At 38.2% G+C, this 20,442-nt stretch overlaps 1 protein-coding gene across 1 annotated transcript; it reads right to left on the minus strand.

The window, feature by feature from the left end:
* Positions 1–316: 316 nt before the first annotated feature.
* LOC149196293 (asparagine--tRNA ligase, cytoplasmic 3-like) lies at positions 317–20,128 on the minus strand. The gene is made up of 6 exons (XM_089408248.1): positions 20,065–20,128; positions 19,921–19,931; positions 19,775–19,828; positions 19,543–19,596; positions 1,325–1,561; positions 317–871 (listed from the first exon to the last, which is right to left on the minus strand). The coding sequence occupies exons 1-6, from the start codon at positions 20,126–20,128 to the stop codon at positions 317–319; spliced, it is 975 nt and encodes a 324-aa protein (XP_089264374.1).
* Between the last annotated feature and the right edge of the window lie 314 nt (positions 20,129–20,442).

Genomic DNA, 20,442 nt, shown 5'->3' on the forward strand with positions numbered 1-20,442 from the left:
TTTACAGCAGTATGTGTAAATTTTTATTACACCAGTAAAAGTAAAAAGGGGTTTTACAGCAGTAAACCCAGCACAGTAAATTCTCAGGTGGAGACAGAGTTTTGTTGGATGAATTTTTTTTGGTGAATCCCTCTCAGCAAAGAGGATGAATATGTATCAGGCATTTTGTTTTAATGAATAGAAATCTTTTTCTGGGTGTGTAATACTCTGTTCTCAGACATTTTTTTTAAAGCTTCCCTGTGCAAAGGATCCTGTGGAGCAAAGGAAATAGAGCATTGCCTCTGTGTGTTAGTTTCTTTTTGTTTTTCGGATTTTATCAGAAAAATCCCCTACAAAAGTTTGTTAATAGAAAAATAGAAAAATATTCAAATGTGTAAATGCTACTGAGGGCACAGGCATAGCTCTCCACATGAAACTGACCTGATACTGTCAAATAGGCCTGACGAGAAAAGAAATCTCGGGAGTAATCAATCCTCCCATCCTTTTCCGGAACCTTGACTGGCTTCGATCTGAATTTTTCTTCCAACTTGGATAGCATGTCCTTGGTCTTCTCAAGGTCTTCAATGGCTGCATCTATGGTAGCTTTAGACTCCTTGTTAGTTTTCTTGAGATCCAATACCTTTTTAGTTTTCTGTGTTACTGCATTCCTGGTCTCTAGCAGATCCGCGTCAGTAGGTTGTCTAAGAGCCCTAAGCTCCCATTCTACCCTGTCTGCTTCACTAAATAGTGTTGTGACTTGAAAAGCCTCGCCTGTACCCAGGAAATTACTGGTCATGATGATAGGTGTGTGGACATACAGAAACCCGTGGTTTTGAAAGAAAGTATGTGTTGCATATGCAAGAGCATTACGAATTCGGGCAACAGAGGAAAACTGCAAATTAAATTACAACAAACAGTCACTGCACATATATATGTCATAGTTCAAGATACTTCATGCACATTGTCAAATTTTAAATTGATTTCAAGTTTTGGAATATTTCGAAAATATAATGAGTATGAATGAAATGAAACAATTTTATTCATTTCTATTGGATTTCTGAAATATTCCAAAATGAATGGTAATATCTTTGTATAAACAATAATGTTTATGAAAAAGGACATTATCAGAATTTCCGGAATATCGGTCTGTCCCTAATTATATTAAATTTAACTAGATTGATGATTCTGAAAATAAGGAATGTATGGAATTTTTATGAATCGAACTGATAGATTACAGAGTAAATTGAGCTCACTCTTATCCATCTAATTTCTAAAAATTTCGAAAAGCAAGATAAAGATAACTCCTTAATCCTATGAATTTGTTCACAATAAATCAAAACCCTACCGTGTTTGTTCTAGGGTGGAGGTGAACATAGTTTCTGAGGAATTCCAGTGGCAGTCGCGTCCTTGAAATTGGATACTTGGCAGGATCCACCGTTCCAACTTGCAAAACCTTCTCAACTTTTAGTTCCACCTTATTCTTTGTTCCTTCTGTTGCTTTTCTCAGGACCCCTTCCACTAGAATACTCGTTCCAGTAGGTGTCAGCTGGCCGAGAGTGGCAACCGAAGCGTCAACTACAACCTGCACCACAATCCGTATCGAATTGTAAATTCTTGGTCACTCGTGTGCATATTTATTGTGAACTTGAAGCGATTCTCATAGTCAATCATGTCTTTTTTGCAGCGATTCTCACGCATGTCTTTTCTGCTCTTTTCTGCAGTGCTCTGAAGCGAATAGAACTGACCACATCTTACCACAGCTTACTGATCTGGATGTGTTGTAAGTTATTGTTTATAATTCACAGATGACAACGAAAACATTTACTGGCTCTGAAGAGAATAGAAACGACCGCAATTTACCTCAACTCACCGATTAAATCCATAGAAACGACCACAGTTTACCTCAACTCACCGAGAACATCTGGCATCAAAGAGTTCTGACAGAATTCAGGGCAACAAGAACAGGTGGCATCCAAGAAAATGGTAGTGGCAACATACAGGAAGGGAAAGTTACTTTGGATATCACAAAATAGACAAAGAAGAAATGCAATCGGAACTTTGGATAAAAATGCTTTGTACATCTAAAGTTGCCTCGGGAAACGTGAAGTTTCCAATAAGAGGTCGATTTGAAAACTTTGCTTAAAATTTTGGTGCAACCAAATTGCTAGCAAAAGCTTTGGTTAAATATTTGTACGCAAGCGAAATGTTTGGTCAAAGAACTGTTTAATTGTCAATCAACGACGTATCGAACGTTGTAGTCCCTACTATGATGGAGGTAGGGACTAATAATATATAGCTGACGGACCACATACTGTGTAGCAGGGTTTTATCTATTAATCAGTTTGTATACCACCCACAGCAACATTGCAGGGCTATAAAAATAAAATAAAATGATGAAATAAACATTTAGCATGCCGTTATCAAGCCCAAGTAGATGTTCGATTTTACACAGTAGTCCATGTGATTTGAAGTATGGTGACACTTAATTTTTTGAAGAAATATTTTGTTAGGCCACAATGACATGGATTCAGGTGAGAAGTGAAAATAAATAATCTCTTACATTAACTATTAGATTTTTTTAGAATGGATGTTTTTTTGATTTGTGATTGAAGTAAAAATTTTCAAGAGAAATCACATTTTTGTCTTACGCTTTACTTTTCGAATCCTTAATCCAAATGACATCAATAAATTACATAATTATAATAGAAATGAAACAGTCAACTCCAAACAATCATAAAAATCATTAAAAAATATCCAATCAAAATTACTATAATTATTTTTATTTTTTATCTAATAATTATAATTAAACGACTAACTATATCTGAAAAAACCCAACTGAATTGACAATAACTTACCTAAATAAATAAAAACAAAATCAGTCATATTCTATTACAGTTATACTAATAATTTTATATTTATAACTTAAATACATCATTTAAAAATATTTAATATACTTTTGCAAACTTCTTAATATTTTCTATAATTTCTACTGCAAGCTAGGTCAAAAGCACATTAAAACATATTTCCCTGTTACCACATATATATCCACTTGCTATTTTAATATTTTCCACATTTCCCTTCAGAAGATTGCTTAAATGCGTTTAATGGACTTCTGTGTATTCTCGAATTTTCCCTTCAGAAGAAGAAAAATGAGTATACTACAAACGTGAAAGGGAAAATGAGCATACTACAAACGTGAAAGAGAAATTCAAGAGACTGAGGGGAAACGTGTTCATTTCTGAAACGTAACGTGAAGTAATAACGAAACGGCTTTGATGTTTAACGTGTCAATTAACCCACCCTCTAACACGCCTTTTCTGCAAAAGTCCGGTCCTTTGATATCGACGTCACGATCTTGGTTTATTTCTAGATGAGATTTAGGCATCTCTAAATGCATCCTAATTTGATCATGTGACGTTTTCATAAAAACATTTGTCCAATGGGTATATGGAAATTGTTGTTGTTAAAAAACGTGAGTGGGGTTAGTTGTTGGGAATGAGTTAGGTACTCAAGAAGGATTGATCCTTCCATTATATTATAAGCACAATAGTAACAACTCTCATCACAATGTAGCTTTGGTCACTTAAAAGCACGCTGACCTACAATCAAAAGAACTTTTTATGGCCGTACCCTATCACTCTATAATGTCCTTCCTAAATTAGAATGCTTGTATGGACCTTAGTGTTATTGTCTAATTGATTCTATTATTTATATTATATGTGCTTTTATAGGAATATATCCTTAACAATTGGCATTGATATGTGGTATTGACATGGTTGCAACTTGGTAATTAGTACTACTAGGCGTTACATTAAGAGAGGTTTTGCAATTTCAATCCTCAATTAAGAAGTGTTATATGTTGTTGTTTATCATTGTTTTCAAAGTATCGATGACACACTTAATTTTTGAAGATGTGTGGTGATTTATAATTCGTCTTTGCTTTTAAGTTTATTTGTATAATTTTGAAAAAAACATTAATTGTATTATGAACCAGTGCATTTTTTGTTGAAGCTAACACTCTTCATTTACTTGATTGAATTCTTTAATATTCTCTAGTGTTAATGATATAGTCAAAATCTACAAAGCCAATATTGTCGATGTCCAAATATATTTACAACATGCGCATTATAAATCAAGTATATCTAGCTCAAATGGAAACTCCAACGAGATGGATTACAACAATGGAATTAACATTTGAAACTAATCTTTGTTTAGAGAAATTTATTCTTTGAATATGTTGACACCTAATATTTAGGATCAAGTAAACTAATATAAATATTGTAAATAGTAAAAATAAAAGGAAGTTGGAAGACGATGAGACATTGGGAGATGAAACCCAATACTCTACCTCTCCTTGTATATAGCCATATGATATCTTAATGAAAATTAATCAATTCATTTGTGGAGTTACTCATGGCCTGACATGGTATCAAAGATAGCTCCCAAATTAGTCTTTTGTTTTCTAACTCCTGCAAAACTCTACCATTATTCTCTATTAAATATTTTTCCATTCTCTATCATTAACTTCTGTCTCTCTTGTTGTTTTATCAATTACAAAATCCGCCTTTGTTTTGAATGTTGGTGTCTCCTTTAATTAACTTATTGTTCAAGGAATCTCTACAAAATATCTCCTTTCATCACTCCACACTTGACCCCCTTTCTCTTTGTGTGTTGAATGACATATTGTTGGAGGAACGTACAATGGAAGATGTAGTGGAGGACCTTGACTGTGTTGGTTGTGTCTCTACATATCATATGTTGAAGCTAACCGTGAGACAATGAAGACCGTGTGTGCATTTGATGGAGGTTTGTTGCATGTTTTGTTAAGAAAACGTGCCTGTTTTTGAAATTCTTGTGTGATTACTAAGTTTTATGTGGTAGGTTCCATATTTTGAATACCATTGAGTATCTCCTTGTGTTGTGTATAGATTTTTTATGACTATTTATGGTGAATGTTGCGTTAATGGTATGGAGGATGGTATATTGGCTCTGGGTCAAAATTCGGTGAGGGTTATGGGTTCTTTATTATATGCATTGTGATGGCATGGTCGTTGTTTATTATATGCTGGTGGAATATGCTAAACTCCATTTTTGAAAGTCGTATTGTCATATATAAAGTGGTGGAATATTTCATTAGTGAACTTATATAATATGCTTTGTGTCCCCTTTTAATGAAAAATCATAAAAGCGTATAAAGTATTTTTTAAAGGGGTGAGTGGTATATTAAAGGAGGTAATTTTTTTTTAAAGGAGGTGTGAGTGGTATGGTATTATATGCCATATGATATATGATAGTATATGTGATGGATGGTATATGGGGAAAAATATATATTATTTGAAAATTGAGGGCTTGCATTTGAAGACATAATTATATGAAAATTATTTAGTTGTAGAGGCATATCAATTTTATTTCAAGTATTTTGGACCCAGTTAAAATTTTATATTGCATTCACCCATCTCCATTATGGGAGTAGTTCTCTCTGTAATCAGGTGTTCAATTTTAAGCTCAAAAATGAAAGTGCATAGAAAGTCTTGTAACCAATTCTAAATCCAAGAGTTCACCAATCTGAATCCAATGCAACTTGAATCACTCAAAACCAATATCATATGCTCCCGATATCAAGTTCTGATCATTTTACCAAACACACAGTCTTTTTGCAGATTGGATGCAGGTACGCTGATTGGCCAGTCCGTACACTAGTTAGGTAAGCTGACTAGATAGGTTGAATATGTTTATTAGGCCAATGGAAGGTTACCAAGTAGCCTCACTGCATTGGTCGAATTCTGTTGTGATTTGATTGGTTGAATGTGTGTTGATGTGGTCCAATGAGTGGAAGTTACATGGGCCAATGGAGGGAAGCCACGTGGCCTCCCAAAAATGCATTAAAATTTTGATTATGGGACGAATTCCCTCCATAGGAATTGGACACGATACTTCATGTTTGACATCACAGGGCCTTACCTTCATGTCAAGGGTGGTTCTTATTAGAAATAGGCGTGCAACCATACTTAAATTTTCGGTGCTATTGTGTTGGGGGACGGGGCTGAGACTAAGACCTAACCGTCTGTCACCCCACGCTCACAAGATGGGAGGAAGAGGACCGGAGGGCTCAGGATTAGTGCCAACCCACAGTTCTGGCACCCTCGGGCACCTTACCCCTACACCATATGCCTAATGTTTAGGGTGTCAATAGTTAAGGGACTAGTGATTTAGCCCAGCCCCAGGTTGTGGCGCATTGCATCTTACCATAGTAAATGGCTTAGCAAAGGGCATAAAGGCTAGGCCCCAACCTAAGCCATATGGCCTTTCACGCGACCGTAACACGGAGAGTTTGGCGTTCCGAGGAAGGTGTTACAAAGTGGGTGCCATCCCTGGGGTCATATTCTGCAAGAGGACCACGTGCCAATGCAAAAGGGGGCTCTGACAATTAGAGAGTGCCATTGGCTCATCCCTCATCCCTGTGCAACACCAAATGACCATGTCTTGAGAGTTACGTGGCTTAATTGACGGAGGTACGCTATAAGGCCCAACCCTTGGCCTTATGTCACCCATGTGGCCTTGTTTTTCAGATCAAGGTATCCGGGGTTGAATTAACTATCCAATAGAACACACTGATAATTAGGGAAATTGTCGCTCTGTTAGCAAATTTCGGGACAGATTTGTAGGACCGATAGACAAAAGGTCAAATTTTTAGGATGATTAACAATCAAGTTCATGGGAGAGCTTAGTTGCTCATATATTTTTTATTTTTAGTCCAAATTGATCCTAGAACAAGTGCACTTAGGGGTTTTTCGATGTTTTGAATCCATTGGTAATGTCTAATTTCTAATTTCTAATTTCTAATGTTCTCAAAGGTATTTGGCCATGGATAAGACCTTGTAGGGGTATTCTCACTTCCATAAGTTTACTGTAGCAACTATAACCAGCAGGGTCCAGTTCAGGTTCAACTTCTCTTAACATGAATTTTTTATTATGTGCTTCAATGTGGATTTGAAGGGTTCATATGCTCTTTTTAGTTCATTTCAATTGAAGTATGTCATCATTGTAGGAGACGCTTTGAGTTGTTATTGTTTGTGAAAGTTCTTTGTAGGAGAACATTATCTTATAGGGGTAATAGCCACATATTTACCTACAACAAATTTTTATGTACTTTATTTGATATTGAATATATGAGTGGTTTAGTAATATTGACAGGCCTGGAGATGTAGCCCAGGTGGGGTGAAATCCATCAACAAACCTTTTGTCTTTCTCTTCATTATGTCTGCATGGATTATGTGTTGTATTTTCACTATGTTAAGTTATATATGAATATTGATTCATGATTTGACAAGACATTGGAAGCCACGTGGGTCAATTGACGGAAGCCACGTGGGTCAATCGAGGGCGGCCACGTGGCCTCTGAACAATGCATTAAAATTTTGATTTTGGGTCGAACTACCTCCACAGGAATATAGCATGAGACCTCATGCTGGACAACATAATGCCTTACCATCGTGCTAAGGGTGGTTCTGATTAGCAATATCCATGCACCCATATTTAAAGTTTTGGCACTATTGTGTTGCGGGATGGGGCCAGGACTAAGCCCTAGCACCCGGTCACCCTACACCCATGATATTTTAGGTAGGGGAGTCGAGAGCTCAGGATTAGCCCTGGCCCGCGGTTTCTGCACCCTCAATAGCCTTACCACTGGGCCATATGTCAGATACATAGGGTGTCAACAGTTAAGGGACTAGAGATTTAGCCTGACCCCAGGTCATGGGGCATTGCATAGGACCATAGCGAAGGGTGCAAAGGATGAGCCCCAACCCAGGCCACATGGCCTTTTATGTGACCACAACGCGAAGAGTTTAGCACTCAAAGGAAGGTGCTACAAAGTGGGGACCAACCCCGGGGTCATATGTCACCACAGGACCATGCGCTAAAGAGGAAAGGGGATCTCACAGTTAGGGAGGGCTATTGACCTAGCCCTTGGCCTCGCGGGGCACCAAATGACCACATCTAGAGATTTAAGGGTCTTAATCAATGGGGGCAAGCATTAAGGCCTATCCCTCTACCCTATGTGGCCCATGTGACCTTGTTTCTTAGATTAAGGGGTTCGAGGTTAAATTAACTATCCAAAAGAATGCACCAATGAGTAGCAAAATTGTCGCTTCGTTAGTGAATTTCAGGGTGAATTTGTAGGACTGATAGACAAAAGGTGGAATTTGTAGGCTGATTAACAGTCAAGTTCATGGGAGAGCTAAAGAGCTCATATCTTTTTGACTTTTTCACCAAATTGAACCTATAACAAGTGCGCTTAGGGGTTTTTCGATGTTTTGAATCCATTGGTAACCTCTAATTTCTGATTTGAGCACATCTCTAGAGCCTTTTTGCAAGTTTGAGACTAAATGTGTATGGATCAGTCAAGGTTTGTAAGAAGTTTTGGAAGGTATTTGGGCATGGAGAAGACCTTGTAGGGCTATTCTCACTTCCATAAGTCTATTGCAACAACTGTAACCAATAGGATTTAGTTCAGGTTCAACTTCTCTTAACATGAATTTTTGATTATGTGCTTCAATGTGGAATTGAAGGGTTCACATTCTCTTTTTAGTTCATTTCAGTTGAAGTATGTCATATTTGTAGGAGATTCTTTGAGTTGTTGTTGTTTGTGAAAGCTCCTGTGGGAGAAAATTACCTTGTATGGGTAATAGCCACATATTTACAGAGAACAATGTTTTATGTACTTCATTTGATATTGAATATATCAATGGTCTAGTAATATTGACAGGCCTGGAGATGTAGCTCAGGTGGGGTGAACTCCATCAACAAACCTTTTGTCTTTCTCTTCATTATGCATGCATGGATTATGTGTTGTATTTTCACTATGTTAAGTTATATATGAAGATTGATTCATGATTTGAAGAGACATTTGAAAAAACTATTGTTTCAAGTCCCATTTTTAACCTTGCAAAGTGTTGACATGGTTCTAATTTTTGTTTTATTTGATTTTGGAAAAGAGGAAGAAATCACCTAATCCAATTTCATATCAGTCTAGAAAATAGAACTACCATGAGTGATCCAAGAAGATAAAACACACCCTCATTTTTAATGATTTGTGGAAAGGGTTTTGGGAAGGAGAAGGAGACAATGCACCTGAAAAGCCTACCATAGATAAGGAGCTTCCCATTTCGGAAAACAAGAACAACAAGGCCTATGTCTTGATTGAAACATCAATAAATGAAGAGGTGATTTGTCACATTTCTCCATTTTAAAATTCCTTTAAATCCTTACATAAGTTGAAGGAATTGTATGAATCACACTCTAAACTTGAAGTTGTTCAATTAGTGATCATGTTGTTCAATTTTGAATTAAAAAATGATGATCCTCTTGCCTTAGCATCTGAAGTAAAATCAATTATGCATGGCATACAAGCCACTAGTGTTGAAATATATATTCCTCTCATATATTATGTCAAGGCACTATGTCCCACATATTCACATTATCTTGAGTCATTGCAAGTGAGTGGCAACCTTAACGAGATTACCTTTGACTCCCTTGAGAAGAAGTTTATTAAAGGAGAGAAGGTTCTTGGGAAGAAGACAACTCCTTAGTCTTTTGAAGAAGTTGTGTGCCTTGCAAGAAAAGAGGAATCATGCATAATATTATTCTAGGGGAAGAGATAGCCAGAGAAGAAGAGGAAAGAAAAATTTTAGAGGCAGTTGGGGGGGGGGGGGGTGTATGGAGGGGCGGGCATTTCCAAGGAGAAAGGTATGATCTTCATTTCATATGATGAAATAAAGATGGGCATGATGCTTCCACATGTAATATTCCTTGGGACAGAATTGAATAGGAAATAAATGAAGGAAAAGGTAAAACACCTTACAAAGGGAAAGGAAAAGCTCCTGAGTAATTTCGTTATGTTGTGGCACATTAAAACATTGGAGTAACTAAAGACTTATTCAATGCTTCACTTTCTTCATGGAAATATGATTGGTTTCTTGATTTAGGAGCAACTTGCCACATGAATTTCAGAATAATTTTCTTTGAAATTCACTAATAATGTTGATGGAGTAGTATACTTTGTATACAAGTCAAAACTCAAGCCATTAGGGCTTGGCACCATCAAGCTCAAATTGTCTGGTCTTCTAGCCTATCTTCTACATGATGTTCTATACCTCCTGAAGTTGAGGAGGAATGCTTTGTCTTTACTCCACATCTTCCAACAAGGACACTGCATTCACATATTTGCTAGCAAATATGAGGTCAAAAAAGCATCATATCACTCACTTGTCATGACTAGGATAGAAGAAGAAATACTTCTAAAGTTGCAAGGAATCTCTACTCGTGCACATAACTTTTCATATAGTTATGACTATGATGAAGGTACATTTCCATCAATTATTTTATGGAACGCTATCTTTGGACACATGAACTATGAAAACGTCCATTTGTTGAAAAAAAATGGTGTTACTAGTTTCCCTAGAATTCCTAGGAAATTTAAGCAATGTGATGCTTGTGTTTATGGAAAGCACAACAAACAATGTTTTCATGATTCTCATTCCAAAGCACATAGAAAACTTGAGCTCGTTCATTCTGATTTATGTGGCCTAATGCATGTTCCTCTTTCAAATGGTAATAACTATATGATGACATTTATTAATGACTACATGAGAATGTGTTGGGTTTATTTATTGAAGAAAAAATCTAAAGCTTTTGAAACATTTAAGAACTTTCATGCATGGATAGAAAATGATGCATAATCTCTAATTGTCTCTATTCATACTAATAATGGAAAATAATACACATCAACTGTATTTGGAAAATATCTTCACCAACATGGGATCAAACATCAAATAACCATGCCTGATAATACCCCACAGAATGGAGTAGCTAAAAGAATGAACAAGACAATCTTAAATATCGTACATTCCATGATGTTTTTAAAGAATGTTAAGTTGATGTTTTTGGCTTATGCAGTTCTATGTGTTGTGTATATAAAGAATATCTTTCCATCTCATGATAAAAAATAAAAAAAATTACTCCATATGAAATGTGTTATGGCCACATTCCTTCTGTGAGGCATCTCAAGGTTTTTGGTTCCAACATATTGGTCGCTTGGATAGATTCATGCATGTAAAGTATTTTTAAGAGCTCGATAATGAGATTACACATTTTGAAGGGGGGATTCCTATACTCAATCAATCTATGGAATCTTCTTCTGAAGCATTATCTCCCCACATGAGGCTCCAACCACTGATGACACTTTCAGTGATGTGATTGATAAAATTGGGATACTAAATATTGATTCAGCCCTATCTCACTCAACTGAGAATCTTGGGGCATCTCAGAGAGGTCCTAGAAAATGGATGAAAAATACACTTGAAATCGTTTGTCTTGATGAGGTTGGAAAGACAGGAACAAGAAGCTCAAACAAACAGAATGGAGGCGATGTAGACAATCTTGATTCATCGGTTGATATGGATGTTTCTTATGATTGTGAACTGAACTTTTCTACAAATTTTCAACCATTATCCTTCAAATAATCTGCTTCTCATGATGAATGGAAAGAAGTGATGCAGAAAGAATACAATTCTTTGATAAATAATTACACTAAGAAGCTAGTTGATCCTCCATTTGGAACCAAATCAACAGGCTGCAAGTGGGTCTTCAAGAACAAGTACGAAAAAAATGGCTCACAAGAATAGTACAAATCGAGGCTTGTGGAAAAAGGATTTTCACAGAAGGAAGGGGTCGATTATGAGGATACTTTTTCCCCCACAACAAAATGGGCAACCATCTAGACACTCTTTGATGCAGGAGCATCCAACTAGGGCACCATGACCGGGTGTTGGTCTCCGCCGTGATGGAAGTTGTGTTAACAAATTGTTTTTTTTTTATGTTAGTTTGTCAATGTAGGGTGGAAGATGTTGTTTACTTTCAATTTCAGTACTAGTTAGGGATAGTTTGGTCGGTTAGGGTCATTAGTTTGTCTATCTTTAATAATTATAAATTTAATAACTATTCTGTCATTTTGGAGAAAAAAACAAAATGTGTTTGATGTAAAATCTTGTCAAAAAGGAGAATCGAATACAAGCATCGTTATGTAACTAAATCGAATTACAACTGAAAATAGTTACTACACAGTTCAAGTAACTGTGAAAAGAGACTACAAATGTACATGAAAAATCCATTGAAAGGGTTCAACATTTTTAGCATTCAAGCAATAACAATAAAAGAACAGACAATTCGAATCCATCTGTGTGTCCATAACATTTTCGTTTTTGTTTCCTAATTCACCGAACATCAGAGTAACCGATACAATGCATACATACAAGTTTATTTAATTCTTCTTTTTCTAAGAAATAGAGTCCAGACAGCGAGACAGAGATGCACTTCCAGAATGAGGGTTTGTAACCCATGAAAGAAATCGACAGTGAATGAACAGGAGCGAATGTAGACAAACAAATTGGACAAGTTAAGCACATACAAGCCATACATTATTTTCCTAATTTCGAAATCGACCACTGGAACAAATACAAGAGCAACCTTAGCATTTCTATTCATTGAATATATTGTGAACACAACCTCAAATTAACAAGCATAATTCAAGAACGTTCAAGCCAAAATGAAAGGAATGACAATCAACAGTCACTATTTCAACAGAGGTAATTTGAACCTACATTTTCTCTGAAATTTACTTTAAATTATTATATGAAATGTCTGAGCACACATAGCCGAGTTCGAAAATAACCACGAATAGTCACAAAACTGACAGCAACAAACCCTAGGTGAGGGTTTTGGGAAGCAACTCCATATTATACAAATTACAGTCAACGAACACAAAATCGAGGAAGCCTATGATAAAAACGACTAGGACGTTGGACTATAGCCAAGAAACATCAACGACAAGCGATGAGGAGAACCAGAACCCTCAACCCATAGGCCCTAACTCTAAAACTAAGAATTGATTATGTTGACAGAGCCTACCAGGCAGAGGTTGAAGAGATTGTTCCAACCACGCTCAACTACAAACCCCATAATCTATGAAAGAACCAAAACACAATTGTTAGCAAACTCTCTACAGAGAAAGGAGAAACCAGTGCAAGAATGTAAGTGGAAGAGGGACACATTTCCCTACCTGAGAGGTTCACAGCAAGAACAGAGCACAAGCCATTGAGCCACAAATCCCATATGATGATTGAGACAAAGGAGCAGTTACCTTAGAGACAGAACAACAGAAACAATGAATTGAATCAAGGACAGAAGAAGCTACCTGCATTGAAATCAAAGACCGCAGAGCACCACTGTTTTTAAACCTGAGTGCATGCCAACCCACTGAGTTTTACAAGCAAGATGACCTCATACCAGAACAGAGACTGTGGATTGAAAAACCAGTTAAAACAGTTGTAGAAGAAGCACAAAAATATACTTACGTAGGCGACAGAGCCACCATCGGTTGCATAATGAACCAGGACCAAAAGTTAACCAGGTGAAAGAAAGAGCTAAACCCTCAAACATAAAACTTGAACAATGCACCTAAGAGTTGTAGCGCAGCTGCATATCCATGCAGCCTAACCCTACTAGAGCAACCCTCGATGACAAAGAACCAAGAGCAAAATGAGTAAGGATTTTGGCGTGAAATTAGGAGCAGGAAAACACAATCCAAGTCACATTATAACACAATAAATACATGCATAATTGCCACCTAATCGCATTCCAGAAATACTTGAGGAGGAGACATTAATCCACAGTTAATCATTCATTTATATCATTAATTATTGGTTAATATAAACAATGCTGGGCTAGTCCCATCATAGTGGTATCATAGTAAGGAATTGAGATCGCAGAAGAAATGGAGGTAGGAAGGAGAGGTCATGGAAGAGGTGTTTAGAGGATAGAAGAGGAAGGATTGAGAGAGGAGATCAAGATCCTTACTGCCCATTTGGAGGCAGTTGAAGCTGGGAGAAGGAGGGATCCAGAGATAGGTGATGATAGCGAAGAGGAAGCTGAAGCGACAACAGATGGATAAGATGGAGAGGGCCCAGAAATGAGACTGTTGAGATCGATCTTAGTGACAAGCAACAAACCCAAGCTAGAACTCCCAAATTATGATGGAAGCCTGTCTATAGAGGTTCTATTGGACGAGATCAGTGAGTTGTATAAGTATTTCGAGTGTGAGGAGGTTAGTGAAGACCTCAGAGTTAAGTTCATTGTGACAAAGTTGAAGGGACACGCAGCCCTATGGTGAGACAGTGTCCAAACAGAGAGAAGGAGATTGAATAAGTTGTTGATCAAAACCTGGTCAAGGATGGTGGCCAACTTGAAGGGCAGATTTCTGCCAAAATATTATCAGATTGCACTACACAGGCAAGTGCAGAATCTGAAATAGAAAGGAATGACAATAAGGGAGTACACTGAAGAGTTTTATCGAGTGAACTTAAGGGCCGGTTATATAGAGGATACCCCAGAGAAGACAGCCAGGTATGTAAATGGTTTAAGGCTAGAAATTTTAGATGAAATTAGTATTCTGTCTCCAAGGAACATTGAAGAAGCATATCAGAGTGCTATGAAAGCTGAAGAGAAAATTACTAAAAAGAAGAATGCGAGGAGAGGACGAGGAACCTGTAGAGGAAGAGGCCAATCATATGGCAGAGTGCAGACTACTAGTAGTAATGAGGAAGGCAGCAGTTCTAAAGCTTCCGGATCAGTAGACGAATGTGATAATGCGAGAGGTGGTAGGCCATATCAGCGAGGCAGGGGAAATGGCTGAGGCAGAGGAGCTGGTTATCAATGTTACAGGTGTCATAAGTGGGGGCACAAATCATTTGAGTGTCCTAAGGCAGACCAAGCTGGACAGAGGGATGCATATGTCGCACAACCAGAAGAAGCAGAGGCAACCCCCCAAGAAGCAGAGAATGCTCTAGAAACAGGGGAAGCCCTGGTGTTGTTAAAACTAGCCAAAGAAAGCACCGAACAAACTCAACTGAAGGCTTTATTTCGAATGGTTTGTAAGTCACACGATAAGTTTTGTAAGTTAATTATTGACAACAGTAGTACAGATAACTTAGTGGCCACAGAGATGGTGGAAAAGTTGGAACTGAAGTGGTTGAAACATCCCACCCCTTACAAAGTTTCATGGTTGCAAAAAGGCCATCAGTTGCTGGTAGATGAGAAATGCGAGGTGGAGTTTCAAATATGCAGATATAAGGACAAGGTCATTTGTGACATAATGCCGATGGATGTGTGTCACATATTGCTAGGCAGGCCATGGCAATACGACAGAAAGGTGGTACATGACAGACTGACAAATTGATACAAGTTTGTCAAGGATGCAATCAAGCACATGCTTGTGCCCATCAAGGAAGAAGGAACAACATGGACAAGTGAGCCAAGAGCATTGTTAGTCAGCAGAAAACAGTTTCTAAAACAAGTTGAGGATAGCGTGGTGAGTTATGAAGTTGTAAGAAGAGAAAAAACGATACTGTGGCATACAGAGGTATCAGATTTACCCCCAAAAATTTAGCGGATGTTGCAGGAATTTACAGACATAGTGGTGGATGAATTGCTAGATAAACTACCCCCCAAAGGAAGCATAAGCCACCATATTGATTTCATACCCGAAGCAAGTTTTTTGAATAAGGCAGCATATCGAATGAGCCCCAAGGACAATGAAGAGATTAGGAAGTTGGTGCAGGAACTGCTACACAAAGGATTGATAAGGGAGAGTTTGAGCCCTTGCACAGTTCCAACGGTTCTCGCTCCAAAGAAAGGAGGAGAATGGCAGATGTGCAGAAACTCGAGGGCGATCAACAAAATCACCATCCGGTATAGGTTTCCACTGCCGTGGATGGACGACATGATGGATTGCGTAAGCGGGGCAACATATTTTTCTAAGATAGATTTGAAGAGCGGGTATCATCAAATCCGAATTCGAGAGGGGGACGAGTGGAAGACAACCTTTAAGATGAATGAGGGACTATATGAATGGCTGGTTATGCCATTCGGATTGAGCAATGCACCCAGTAAATTTATGTGGTTAATGAATGAAATGCTGAAAGAATACATCGGAAAATTTGTGACAGTGTACTTGGACAACATACTAATTTTCAGCAGGATAGGGGAGGAGCACCTTCAACATGTTCAGAAAGTGGTGGAAAAATTGCAGCAAAATAAGCTGCTGATAAATCTAAAAAAGTGTACCTTTCTGCAAAAAAAGTTGATTTATTTGGGATTTGTAATAGCAGTAAATGAGCTAAAGATGGATCTGGAGAAGATTGCAACGATAGTTAATTGGCCATCGCGGAAAAGCTTATTTGAGATATGTAGTTTTCATGGGTCGGCATGTTTTTACTGGAAATTCAAAAGAAATTTTAGTGAAATTTGTGAACCTATGTTGGACACTATTAAAAAGGCCAGTCAACCTTTTCGATGGACTGATGCAGCGGAGAGGAGTTTTCAGCTACTAAAGAAGAAGATCACAGAGAGACCAATCCTGAGATTGCCAGATTCTCTTTCAGGTTCGCTGTGATGCTAGTGGTACGGCTATTGGAGCTGTACTCAGCTAGGAGGATAAACTTGTTGCATTTTTCATTGAAAAGTTAAATGAAAGCAGACATAAATATTCGTCCTATGACAAGGATTTCTATGCTGTCATCCAGGCATTGAAGCACTAGAGACACTATTTGCTGGGAAATGAATTTGTGTTGTTTTCGGATAATTCTGAACTACAGTATGTGATGCAACAGCACAAGCTGAACCACAAACATGCCAAGTGGGTGGAATATTTGTAGAGTTTCACCTTTGCGTTGAAACACATCAGTGGGCAGGCCAACAAGGTGGCGGATGCGTTGAGTAGGAGGGCCTTACTTTTGCAGGAGAGAACTGTACAAGTGCTGTGTTTTGAGCACTTGAAATATTTATATCAGACTGACACAGATTTTAAAGAGGCCTATGAGGCATGTCAAAATCCCTTGGCGAGAGATAACAGTCCATGGTTGGACTACAACTTGCAAGATAAACTGCTATTTAGAGGAGGACAGATATGCATCCCTGACTACTCGATGAGAGAGAACATTGTTTGGGAGAAGCATAGTGGAGGTCTAGCTGGACCTTGCGGCATAAACAAGACACTCGAGCAGCTCAGTCATTTCTACTTTTGGCCAAAGATGCGAAGGGATGTATAGCGATTTGTGACCAGATGTAAAGTGTACTAGTTGGTAAAGGGTCACAGTCAAAACACGGGACTGTATACACCATTGTCTGTCCTAGGCAGACGGTGGGATTTAGTCAGCTTGGACTTTGTCTTAGGTCTACCGAGGACACAGTAGGGTTATGACTCGGTGATGGTAGTAGTGGATAGATTCTTGAAGATGGCACAGTTTATCCTTTGCAGAAAAACTAGTGATGCCACTCACGTGGCCCACCTGTTCTTCACGGAGATTGTCAGGCTACATGGTTTGCCTAAGTCTATTCTTTCAGACAGGGATGTGAAGTTTACAGGGAACTTTTGGTGTACCCTGTGGAAGAAGATGGATACACAGTTGAGTTACAGTTTTTCTTATCACCCGCAAACTGACGGATAAATAGAGGTGGTAAACAAGAGTCCGGGAAACCTGCTACGAAGTTTGATTGGTGAGAATTCACAGATGTGGGATCAAGTGCTTGCCTAGGTAGAGTTCGCTTATAACAACTCGCTTAATCGTAGCACAGGTTACAGTCCATTTCAGATTTTGTATGACATGCATCCTCACGGAGTGCATGAGTTGCGAGATCTCAGACTGCAAGAAAGGAAAAGCGCAGATGGAGAAGATTTTGTAACGCGATGAGAGATTTACATGAGCAGGTGAAAATTAAATTGCAGGACAACAGCCAAAATTATAAACAGCAAGAAGATTTGAAAAGAAGGGAAGTAGAATTCAATGTGGGAGATGAAGTCCTCGCGCATTTGTGCAAGGAATGCTTCCCTAGTGGTGCATACAATAAGATGAAGTATAAGAAGATAGGTCCCTGCAAAGTCCTCTGGAAATTTTCAGCGAATGCCTATGAGATATAGTTGCCACCAGGAATAGGCATTTCACCCATCTTTAATGTAGCAGACCTGTTTACTTACACTGCTAACCCAGAAGAAGAAGATAGAACCACATGGCCTACATGGAATACCCAGGATGGAGGAGAAACTTGGATGAGATAGATGCCTTACGTTCAGCCTCTTGAGATCGAGAGCATCCTCGACACTCAGGTGGCCAAACAAACTCGGCGGAAGGAGTATTTGCAATACTTAGTCATGTGGAAGAACCATCCTATTAAGGACAATTCGTGCCTTGATGCCAGGCAGATTGAGCAGGCGGGTTCTTCAGTCAAGAGGCTCATGGACTGGAGTCATGGTTTCTTTTTACCCTAGGAGCCTGATGTAGGAGCATCTAGCTAAGGCACCATGACTGAGTGTTGGTCTCCACCAAGATGGAAGTTGTGTTAACAAATTGTTTTTTATTTATGTTAGTTTGTCAAAGTAGGGTGGAATATTTTGTTTACTTTCAGTTTCAGTACTAGTTAGGGACAGTTTGGTTGGTTAGGGTCATCAGTTTGTCTATCTTTAATAAATAGAAATTTAATAATTGTTCTGTCATTTTGGACAAAAAACAAAATGTGTTTGATGTAAAATCTTGACAAAAAGCAAAACCGAATGCAAGCATCATTATGTAACTAAATAGAATTACAACTGAAAACAGTTACTACACAGTTCAAGTAACTGTGAACAGAGACTACAAATGTACATGAAAAATCCATTGAAAGGGTTCAACATTTTTAGCATTCAAGCAATAACAATAAAATAACAAATAATTCGAATCCATTTGTGTGTCCATAACATTTTCGTTTTTGTTTCCTAATTCACCGAACATTAGAGTAACCGATACAATGCATACATACAAGTTTATTTAATTCTTCTTTTTCTAAGAAACAGAGTCCAGACAACGAGACAGAGATGCACTTCCAGAATGAGGGTTTGTAACCCGTGAAAGAAATTGACAGTGAATGAACAGGAGTGAACACAGACAAACAAATCGGACAAGTTAAGCACATACAAGCCATAAATTATTTTCCTAATTTCGAAATCGACCACCAGAACAAATACAAGAGCAACCAAAGTGTTTCTGTTCATTGAAGAAATTGCGAACACAGCCTCAAATTAACAAGCATGATTCAAGATCATTCAAGCCAGAATGAAATGAACGATAGTCAACAGTCAACATTTCAACAGAGGTAATTCAAGCCTACCTTTTCTCTGAAATTTCCTTTAAATTATTATATGAAATGTCTGAGCACACATAGCCAAGTTCGAAAATAACCACGAACAGTCACAAAACCGACGACCGACAAACCCTAGGTGAGGGTTTTGGGAAACAGCTCCCATATTATACAAATTACAGTCAACGAACACAGAATCAAGGAAGCCTATGATAAAAATGACCAGGATGCTAGACTACAGCCAAGACACATCAACGACAAGTGTTGAGGAGAACCAGAACCCTCAACCCATAGGCCCTAACTCTAAAACTAAGAATTGATTACGTTGACAGAGCCTACCAGGCAGAGGTCGAAGAGATTGTTCCAAGCACGCTCAACTGCAAACCCCATAATCTGCAAAAGAACCAAAACACAATTGTTAGCAAACTGTCGACAGAGAAAGGAGAAACCAGTGCAAGAATGTAAGTGGAAGAGGGACACATTTCCCTACCTAAAAGGTTCGCAGCAAGAATAGAGCATAGGCCATTGAGCCACGAATCCCATACGACGACTGAGACAAATGAGCAATTACCTTAGAGACAGAACAACGGAAACAGTAAATTGAGTCATGGATGGAAGAAGCTACCTGCATTGAAGTCGAAGACCAGAGAGCACCACTATTTTGCAACTTGAGTGCATGCCAACCCACTGAGTTTTACAAGCAAGACGACCTCATACCAGAGCAGAGACTGTGGAGTGAAAAACGAGTTAAAACAGTTGCAGAAGAAGCATAGAAATATACTTATGTAGGCGACATAGCCACCCTCAGTTGTATAATGAACCAGGACCAAAAGTTAACTAGGCAAAAGAAAGAGCTAAAACCTCGGACATAAAACCTGAATAACGCGCCCAAGAGTTGCAGCACAGCTACATATCCAGGCAGCATAACCCTACCAGAGCAACCCTCTATGACAAAGAACCAAGAGAAAAATGACCAAGTGATAGATGGAGTAAGGGTTTTGGCATGAAATGAGGAGCGGGAAAACGCAATCCAAGGCACAATACAACACAATAAATACATGTATAATTGCCACCTAATCATATTCCAGAAATATCTGAGGACAAGAAATTAATCCACAATTACTCATTCGTTTATATCATTTAATTATTGGTTAATCTAAACAGTGTTGGGCTGGTCCCATCACTCTTTGCCTTGGCATCTCAGAACAATTGAAAAATCCATCAAATGGATGTAAAAAC

Source organism: Pinus tabuliformis, chromosome 2_2 (genome assembly GCF_031772625.1).
Source record: "Pinus tabuliformis cultivar Carrire ecotype Pingquan chromosome 2_2, CPIR1, whole genome shotgun sequence".
NCBI lineage: Eukaryota > Viridiplantae > Streptophyta > Pinopsida > Pinales > Pinaceae > Pinus > Pinus tabuliformis.